This window comes from Camarhynchus parvulus, chromosome 3 (genome assembly GCF_901933205.1).
Source record: "Camarhynchus parvulus chromosome 3, STF_HiC, whole genome shotgun sequence".
NCBI classification, from domain to species: Eukaryota; Metazoa; Chordata; class Aves; order Passeriformes; family Thraupidae; genus Camarhynchus; species Camarhynchus parvulus.
The window spans coordinates 14,386,305-14,396,834 of record NC_044573.1 but is presented as its reverse complement, the minus strand read 5'-3'; the positions used below and the strand labels follow the sequence as shown (position 1 = coordinate 14,396,834).

The following is a 10,530-nucleotide window of genomic DNA, read 5'->3' as shown; positions in this document are numbered from 1 at the left end:
GCACTGGCTTGGGTTTTAGAGTCTACACCTGAATTGACACAGATGCAGCACACACACACACACAGTGCTACATCCATAACTATCAAACTTATCTAAGCCAGTGATTGCTCCTTGTCCAGCTAACTGATTTGGAAAAGATAAAGCAATTTGCAGGGAGGAAATGGCAAAGTCACAAAATATTAAGAAGCATCCATGATGTTCATATGTCTGAGATGTAACACAAGACAAACTCCCTTTTGGTCATCAGACAACAGCATCATTTATTGTGTCTTGCACCCTTTTATCCCCTTCCAAACTCCCAGGTTGGGACAGATCATTGGTCTATATCTGTGTCTCCAGACTCTGAACCAGTAAGATGCCTGAATCCTAGGAAAGCTCCCATTGGCTGTGAGCTTCTGTCAGTCAGGCCAGAGGCTGCTCATGGAGCTGAGCTTACCTGCTTATTATAACTTAATACTACTGCAACAACAAAAGGCAGATACAGCAGTGATCCTGCTCACTAGCCAAGCACATTAGTCCATTTTAATCTTTCCTAAGGGTGCATTGCACCAGAACTCCCCATCTGCCCCATTTTTCTCACTGTATCAACCTCTCAGAACATATAAATCATTATGGAAACATAACAATAATCTCTATCACTTACATCACCCTTTCAAAACCAGTTATTAATACAAGCAATCAAAGGTGGTTTCCTTACCCAGAATGCAGGATGGAAAATTGGCTTAGGGAAAAATCTCATTTGGAGCTCATCGGCTGACAAAGTTCTCTGTTCTGTAGACACATTGGCTGGGGACCTCCCCGAAGGCCCATTTCTCAAAGCTGTGAATGACAGCTCATGTGACAGGCACTGTAGTAAGCATTACATGCTGCTTTGACAAGGTCTGACAAACTACACTCAAGCAGGTGGGCAGAAAAAAAGCTGGACAACAGCAACAGTCCAGTTTATTTCTTATTCCCTTAAATTTCTTTAGATTGCTAGCACTGCAAGTGTTAGCTTTTAATTAATGGTGTCTGTAGTGCACAGAAAACTCTTGTTACAGGCTAAAGAATCAGACTCTAAACTGAGTGACAAATTCTAAGGTAACTAAAACTGAGTTTTATTTTATAACTAAGAAAGAATGATACTCTTAAACTAGGTAAACCTAATTTAGGTTTTTCTGTCGATTTCAACCTTTGCCAGTCACTGGGACATATAAGCACTAACTTCTCTACTCCCAACCAAACCAAAGTGGTTTGTTGCATGATATGAACCTTCTGCATGCCTCTAACATGTACACTAGGACAGGATTATCCAGGCTTTTTCCTCCAGTGATTCATTACACACCATGTACATGATATCACATCAGCCCATGAAATCTATCTTCTGTGTCTCATAAATCAACATCATCAGCATAACCAAGCAATGAAATGAAGAGAGATTTGTCATTAAGATACTCAGAAATTATGACATGCTACACTTTCCAGCTCTCAAATCCACCCTCCTGGAGTGATAAGACCAGCAAGTATTCCCATGATTACCCACAGCTATCATGTTACTAAACCCTGCTTAGTCTTACACAGATACAACATCTGAAATCCAACGTCTTGGTTACATGGTTTAGTTCAGTATTTATAAAATATTCATCTGGGAACTTCTCCAGATAGAACACTCAGAACACAGTATTTTAATTTATGTTTCTGAGCCTTTTGAGTTGACTTAATCTGATACTTACTGTTGGCAGTAAGTCTAGAGCCTGTGCATTAACTATGCCTTTCTCCACAGTAGATTAACTCTGTGGGAAAAAGTTCAGTATTGCAAGGCACTTCATGTCCAATTTTACAAGTCCTGATTTTACATACATCTGTCAGCTGCATAAACTGTATTTTTGTTGTGATCACTGAAAAGTCAATAATGTTCACTGACTACTGTTTCCACCTGTATTCTCTGGTATGTAATGGTAAAGTCTATACAGTAACTGCCAGAAAGGCAGTTTAAAATGTTTTACTGCACTATATATACAGAAATGCAACACAGGCAGTGCAAATGTTGTAGACCTCCAGGAGCTTTTCTTTAGATTTTGTTAGGATGAATAGTTAAAAATATTCCCCAAACAGGCTACCCTGCAGAGCTGGTCTGTCAAACAATTCTGAAAGAACACAGACGCAGTTCTGCTGCTGTTTCAAAGTGTGCAGAAGCTACCAAGACAGCAGAAGAATAAAGGAAAATGATGTACTCAGGAAATGTGCAATCTCAGTCTGCCCCAAACGTTATTGATCTCACAAGCCCTGGCTTCAGAACAGGGAGAGTTTCTTTGTAATGCTTTATTTCTTGAGATGCTTTATAAGGAGAAACCAAACACTAATGCCCTGGAACAAAATCTAAATGAAGCATAATCCACCTTATGAGTTATAGCAAAAAAAACATTCTGGACAACATCAGGTTTTACTACATGTAATGGCTTTATGAAATGTATAAATGTTATTGTTCTATAAAATAAAATTTTCATTCCAAAAGGCAAATTATATTTCATATTTATTCAGGACTTTCCTTTCTAGTGCTTTAAACTTACTTTTAAAAGAAAGACGCAGGATTGCCAAATTAAAGGTTTATTATAGTGTTTTTATTAACAAACTTTCATTGGAAAGTTCTGGGCGCATTAACATAGGAGGCACATTGGCTTCGATGTTTGGCATTTGACAGTCAACAGAATTGCACTTTACTGCAATTGCCTTGCCACAACAGTGTGAACTTTCATGGCAACCCTCGGAGCGAGCCTCTCTCCCTGACCTGATCAGCAGGTGATTTTTATCATTTTGGTCTGCTTTCAAAACTCGGTCATTCTGCAAAGAACACTGATCTATCTTGCTGTCAGCTTTCTTTTTCTGCTTTGACAGAGAGTCTTTCTTGCATTCCACCCCATTTGCTTCTGTACCACCCTTTTCATCACACTTATCTGTCTGCTGACAGAATCCCTTTTGGTTATTTTGGACACTGTTCTCACATTCAGAGCAACGCACTATTAGAGGTGCCGCGTTTTGGCAGAGGAATTGTGAGGAGCTCATCACCTTTGGAACAGTTCTTACGTTTTCCTCTGGGTTTTGATGAACATGTGTATCTGTCCTGTTTATTCTCTGATGTGCCTGGAACTGTTGCACAGACTGGAGGAAAAAATTTTTAGGCAGAGAGTTTTGTGTCATCGTTCTTTTGAGCCTTCCCTGAGGGCAGCCGCAGTGGAGGACATGCTGGACTGGATGTACGTAACCCTCGGCAGCTTGCTGTAAAGCATTTATAGGAACTACAGAGCTTTGGATCTGCATGGTCCCTGGGGAGGGAGAACACTGGTAACAGAAGGTGTCACTTAACGGCTGACAGGAGTGCGGACTCCACTTCACTGTCACCTGCTTATACGTATCAGGACAGCTACACTGCCTGTTCTGAGAGAAAATTGGGCATATGGTGTGTTGGTCAATAGAGGTCTGGAGCACAGATGAATTAGCAACGTTTTTGATGCCTTTACTCACTTCACTATTATAGGCTGGATGCACAGGCACAGATGAGTTTTGGGGCCTGCTGCTGAAAAGCTCTGAGCAGATATGAGTTTCTTCATATGTCACTTTCGCTGCAGGGTTACAGACTCCAGTTTGTGACGCCAGAGGTTCAAGCTCATAGTGCTCATGCTCCATTTCTGGTTTTTGGCTTCTGGAGTCCATCTGGTACTTGCTAACAGGGTGGGATTTGTTTTGACTTCTGCCCCCTTGGGCTCCTGAAAAGGCCTGAGAGAAGGCATTACACCGCAGCTTTTTTGGTAGTGGGATCTGGCCACAAGTGCCCTGGGGCCCAAGGCATTGGCACATGCACTGGAAAAAGAATGTTGCGAAAGCCCAACTAATGCACATTATAAGCATCATGAAAGTGCCAAGCTGAGTGTATGCCAACACTGTCGAGGGCATCATCATTGCCCCAGCGACAAAGGTAGTCAAGGCAGCCATTGCAATAGCAGAACCCATACGGCTTAAAGAAAAAATGACCTTCCCCTCTCGGTCAGGGTCAGGGGCCAAGCGATAAGCCACTCCATAATGAACAGCAAAGTCCACTGACAAGCCAACAGCCACTGAGATTGTGACAGATTCCAACACATTCAGCTCCCACCCAAGAAGAACCAGAGAACCCACTGTGACAAAAATAGTTCCAGCTATTGAAATGATTGCATAAAGGCTTATGATTATGTTCCAAGTTGTAAGAAGCATTACGCTAAATGCAACGGCAACTGAAAGGCCCATGGCAATCAGAGTACCATCAGAAAGACTGTCCTGAAGATCATAAAATTCAAGGTTACTCACAAACCAACCATTGCTAAGACCTTCAGGAGCAGAACTAAGCTCACTTGAAATCCATGAGTCCACCTCTTTGTAGAACTGATGCATTTTCTCATAAGCCAGTGTGAAGAGGTAAGTGCTTTGGAATTCTAACACCACTGCCCTGATGGTATCATTAAGGTCAAAGCGAGGCCCTGGGGTTTTGCTATCTAAATGGTACCCTGTGCTTCTTTCTAGCTCCATTATAGCTCTCTTGATACATAATTCAAAAACTTCTTGTTTGTATGGAAAGGTCCAGTGGCTGCAGCAGGGGTAAAGAGATGGCTCATCACAGTCTTGATTCTCCATCCATTGCTTAAATGTTTCAATGAAGCAGCTTGTGAAGTCCTGTTCTTCTGTCTGATAAAAAAAGGTTTGATTTCTTAACTTTTGACAGAAACGTAAAATCCAAACCTGCGAAGCTGGGCTAGCAATATTAAAACTGGTATCTAGCTGCAGCTCTCCTTTGCTTTTAGGGTTTAAAGGGTCACCATTATCCTCAGGCGTGACACCCCAGATTACGGTAATCGGCATGTGGAGCTCTTCTCCGTGGTGGACACGTTCAAACATAAAAAGTTTTTTGTATTCTGCATCGTATCGTTCAAATGGGTGAGAAGACCTAAACACTTGAAACTCTGAGAGCTCCAATGATGGCAGTTTCATCTTTGGATTTACACACACGATATATGCTCCACCAATTGTTAAGGCAAGGAACCAGAAAAGCCAAATATGCCGAAATTTGATAACAATGCATGGCAAAACTTTCTCAAAAAATATCCTGGATGCTTCTGAGACTGCAAAAATAATCTTGTGGAACATGTGGCACAACACTGTCCAGCACTTTTTGTTGTTGCATACCCTCTGCTGAGGTTTCTTAAAGCAACTGAAAATATTGACAAGGTATCGTTCATGTAATACAACTACAGCAGGCAGCCATGTAACCATCAAAACATAATTAACCAGAATGGCAGTGCCAGCATAAACACCAAAACACCTGATTGCTGTGATATTGCTGACATAATTAGCATAGAAGGCAGCAGCGGTTGTAAAACTTGTGACAAACATGGAAAGAGCAGCGTGTTGCAATGTGATGCTCACTGTCTCAGAGGTGCCAGCATGAGGTTTATCAAACTTTGTGTAGTTCCAAACATCACATAAGACAAAAGCATCATCTGCTCCAATCCCAACGAGGATAATCAATGCCGTGAGATTCATGAATGGGAAGAACTCAAAATTAAACACTACCCGATAGAGAAAATAAGAAATAATCAAGGAACTAATTATTGCAAACATAGTCATTAGTGTGATAAACATGGACTTGGTGTACACACACATAACTAACAGGACAATTACAATGGCTATGGCAGGATACACAGTATCCATCAACAGATAATCTTGAAACAATCTATGTTTTATTCCAAACTCAATCCCCGTGATGGTTGTTACACCATCAGAAGCATTCCAGTTCTCAAAGTTATCTAGGTAAATACTCATCATGCTTTCCCCTTTCTCAGTGGGAGAGAAGAGCATGCTGTATTTTAAAGTTGGTAATACATAGTCAGCTGTCTTTGGGCTTAGGAAATCCTTGTCCACTAGATAGTGAAGGATCTGGTAAACAGCATTGTACTTGGTACATTTTCGAGGCACGTTTGTACACTTGAGTTGGTCCTTCCTTTTGGCATTCATGTCCCAGCAGTCTGGCCCCAGAGTTCCGTTGTAGTAGTATTTGGCACAAGTGCGAAGCAGTTTTAGGGTGTGAGAGACATCCCGTTCGACAATTTTCTGACACGATGACCTGTTGTTCAGAATAGCAATATAGTTGCCCAGTGTCCAGCTGGGACAGCATGAAGCAGCAGTGGCTCTCTGGCAGAGATCACCAAACTGGGAATGGGATCTGATCTGTATAAAGACAGGGAGACAAATCCAATTTAAAGTAACAGTCTGAAACATTGAGTAACCAAAAAAAAAACCAACCTAAAAAATTACTTTAAATTATGAAAATTCAGTTTACGTTAACATTTGGCATTAACATATTAAATTCTTATTTCCACATACACTGCTTTTGATCAGTATCCTCTTACGTGCAGCAGACTAAACCAGCCAGTATACAGACTTGTCACACTGGCACAGAATTGGCAAAAGTGTTAAAGAGTATTATTTGAAGATCCACTGAAATGTTTTATTTCTTCCCAGTCTGAGGACTGTTAACTCTCTTCTATTATCTCATGCTATACTCCTGAGAATAAACAATCAGCCATACATCAGTGAAATTTCATTCTGCTTGTAATCATATCCTGAAGTTCCTAGGAGAGGCAAGGACTTACCATCCTGAAAGGAAGGATGTGACAGCTTTACTACAACTTCCATCACCTCATCTCTCTTCTACAGCCCTGATTTTATTAATCTCTTTTAGCTCTTGAACAGCTGGCAGGCACTGTCCCCAAACAGCTCTGCCTGCCACCCAGGCACTGCATGTCCCTAAGTCATGCAGGTTTTCCAAAGCACAAGGTAATTCCACTGTCATGAAGCACCCCAAAATAATAGGTCATGCCTCTGAACACTGCACCCACAGTGCACGGCACATTCTGGTTAAAGATACTCCTCAACCAAGTGAGTCTTAATCCCTTATGGGGATATTTTTCTTTCACTTCCAGAATACTCCAGATTTAGTTGAAGACAGTAAGAGCACAACTTAGTTAAATCACCTCAAGACACTTCTACACAAACTGAAAGTAAGTATAAACCAGAAATGAAACTCTAAAAAGGTTAGATCAGGGAAATTCTCTCAAGATGAGAAAACTCAATCTTTGGAGAGTACGAGGAATAAAAGTCTCCAAAACCAGAACTTCTGTTATATGTGACAAAGTAGAATTAGTCCTTCAAATAGTTAAGATATATGTCAAAGTTATGTTTTGATCAAGTTACACTGAATATTACACATATTAATACAGTCACATAAATAAAGCCATGTTCTTCAGATTTTATAGGAGTGCATCCTGAAACAGTTGTCCATGTATGCTTTAAATTTATGTGATCTGTAAGAAACCACTTAGCCCCTTTTTTCTTTTTTTTTTTTTTCTTCAGCAAAATTGCTCAGGCTTATTATTAGCAATCCTTCATAATGCAGACCAAAAAATACACTTGGGAATTCTCTCAGCAGTTATAAAAGCTTTAATATGGACCAAATTTTGTCAACCAGTTTCTGAACAGTAACAAATTGGCATACCAAAAAATCAGGCTAATTCAAATTTATTATTTCCAGATAAAAATTCTCACACATGCAAACTCAGGAAAAACTAAACAATCAACTAAATAAAAGGAAGCACCGGAATAGCATATCTGTGTTTTTCATGGCACTTCTCCAGGTTAGTCCTATGAGGATGTAATAGGCAAACTGGGAGGAAAGGACTGATTGTCTTCTCTATGTATTCAGGTTCAAGATGGGACAATGACGTTTATACACTGTTCTACACTTGCTGCAGGCCATAAACATTCACTGGCAAAGTAACTGCTGGCAAAGATAAAGTAACATGAGGTGGTAGCTGGAAGTTAGAAAAATACAAAATTTAGCTCCTGATAGTTCATTAAAATACTACGTTAAATGTTAATAGATTGTAGCATTGGGCTTTGTTGGTGATCCAAAGGAACTGGAAAGGTCATTATGGTGTTTCCAGACCTGCTCTGCCACTGGCACCACTTCAATTTACTTTGGAACAAGTAAGGAAATGAAACTGTGCAACCTGCACACATCTGTGGGCAGATCTGCCCAAATGGCTCTCTGCAGTGACAGAGAATCACAAATCCACTGCTCTGGGGAAGCAGTCTTAAGACATAATATACAGCCATTAAAGTTTTTAAAATAACTGTTCACAGTTTATAGGGAAAACATTCTGCAATTAACAGGTGAAAAAAAAAAAGCTCTTCTTATCCAAGAAGTAAAAAAATTAGAACACCTCCTATAACTATTTTGTATATAAAGTTTCCATGGTGATTATACGACTTGCATATGCTGAACAGCTGCAGGGTAGAGCCCCTAAATGTCGGTAAAACCTATAGTTAAAGTAGTTACAAGCAGATGGGAATACAATTAATACACAGAGGATATGCTGTTAGTCCCATGCTAAAGCCAATACTAGTTGGTGCTGATATCCTGCTTATCATCAGAAAAATACATAAATTCGAAGGTCTGCACTTCCAGCAAGCAGCGGCTGATTTTCCTGTCTTTATACAGAATACAGAAAGCTCTTCCACTTAATTCAACAGAACTGTGGCCCTGAACAAGCATGAGCTCAAAACCAAAAATAACTACAGCCAGAAAAGAGTCTGTAAGACCAGAAGGTCACCAAAGTCATAGATTTTTTTGTTATGATGGCAGTGCAAGTCAGCATCCTCTGCCTCCCTAGGGACTGGCTGCTAGTAGAACTTAGCATTTAAAAGTGGGACATAATCACAGCACTTTGTGAGTTCTAAGAAGTCTCAGATGTACTTAAAAATTGCCAGAAAGTGTTCAAATAATCAAAAATGTTATTTATAAGTACAAGCATTTAAAAAGAAACTATGAAAAAAACTTCACCCCTTTCTGAGCCCTGAGTATCTAATTTTTAAAATAAATTTATATGCACAGACCAGCAAAAATACCAAAACCTAACCATACCCATTTTTCCATACCAACTAGCTAAAAATCAATGCTGCTGCCATGATGCACTGTTGTTCTGCTCAGCTGAGGTGTTAAATTACTTTATTCCTACGTAATTTACAAAGAAAGATCTGCAAGATCATTATTTACAACAATTTTTTTTATAAATATCTACACAGTTGTGAGTGTAGATGATGCATCAAACATTTCATTTTCTGAAGTGTTCTTATTTCAAAGGAAGAGCTGGTTTTATGGGCCTTGTTTGTTGTAGTAAAGTAGTTTCATCCTTCCCCCAGAAGGTATAGCTGTATTTGATATAATATATTTTTATCAAGGTGAGCAGATGGGGAGCAACAAAAGAAACAATTCTCAGTAGTAATGCAATCATTAGAGAGATTCTCTTCAGAGGTAATTAACTATCTTCTGTTAAACAGAATGATGTTTTTTAATTCAGACTGCATTGCTTTCCAACGATCTGCACCACCTGGGATTTACCTGCATCAGCTGCCTGTGCAACTGAACCTCTCTATAGTAAATGCAGAGATTACCATCTCCTCCCTCACTCAGCCTCAATTTTTACCCTTGTTAAAGGTTATTCTCCCCTGGATCTCCTGATTGAACTGGTGATGTGATGACTCCCTAGCTCAGCTCATTCAAAACTGAGCTGGGCTGCTTTAGATCCTGTACTCTTGCTCACCTGGCTCATTCTGATTGAAAGAAAAAAGGGATAAAACCACATGAGCCATCCTGTCAGTGCAATCATCTCTGATGGGGAAATAAGGAACATTTAACAAGCATGTGAGGACAAAACTCACTTCCAACAAGGGAGCCAACCAGGACAAAATGCGTGTCAGCAGACTGCCAAGGGAGATTCATTATACGATGTTCCACTACAGTTCAACATTTTAAGCCAGCAAATGATGGCTGTTGTAGAGAAAACAGTTTGGGAATTTGCTAAATTAATACAGTTGTCCTATAGGCAATGTTCAACCCAATAATGAAAATATTTCCTATTAAATAAATGAGAAATATGAATTAAGTTGTCTATGATTATTTTTGTTTTGGAGAAGAGCAAAGTGGAAAAAATTTGTTCAGTATTAACAGATGAAAAACATATTGCTTAATTTCCATGCAAAGTCATCAGTATGTGAACCAAAAGTTCATTGTTACTCAGTTCAAAGGAGTTTACTCCATCAAGTGACAAGCTTATATTTTACAGATAAAGTAAAGTTTAAATGAAAATTAGTATCTCTAGCTATTTTACCTAAGTTCCTTTGCTGTCCCTTTAACGGCCTATTCTAAACTAACAAAAAAAAATTAATTTGAGTGATCCACTGGGTGTCAGAGAAAAATGCATATATTATGAGATTATAGTTAGCTCACCTGGAGGTGAAAACACAAGAAAAATCAATTATTTGCTGGGACCCAAGAACAAAACTCCATAAAATAGTATTTTATAAGGAAACACACAGTAAAAGTTAATTCTTTCCTGAAATAACCCTATTCCACCCAATTCTGGATGCTATTAGTAGAAAATTCAAAGAAATTCCCCAATATAT

The 10,530-nt window shown here is 39.4% G+C and overlaps 1 protein-coding gene across 6 annotated transcripts in view; it reads right to left on the bottom strand.

The window, feature by feature from the left end:
• Positions 1-1,109: 1,109 nt before the first annotated feature.
• The window catches only part of DISP1 (dispatched RND transporter family member 1), an 88,204-nt gene continuing 78,783 nt past the window's right edge, over positions 1,110-10,530 (bottom strand). For 5 of the 6 annotated variants that reach the window (XM_030946589.1, XM_030946591.1, XM_030946590.1 and 2 more), the window contains one exon: positions 1,110-6,234. In XM_030946589.1, coding sequence (XP_030802449.1) covers positions 2,590-6,234 — 3,645 coding nt within the window. In that variant the 3' untranslated portion in view covers positions 1,110-2,589. The remainder of the gene's footprint in view (positions 6,235-10,530) is intronic. The other variant, XM_030946586.1, reaches the window with a different exon arrangement.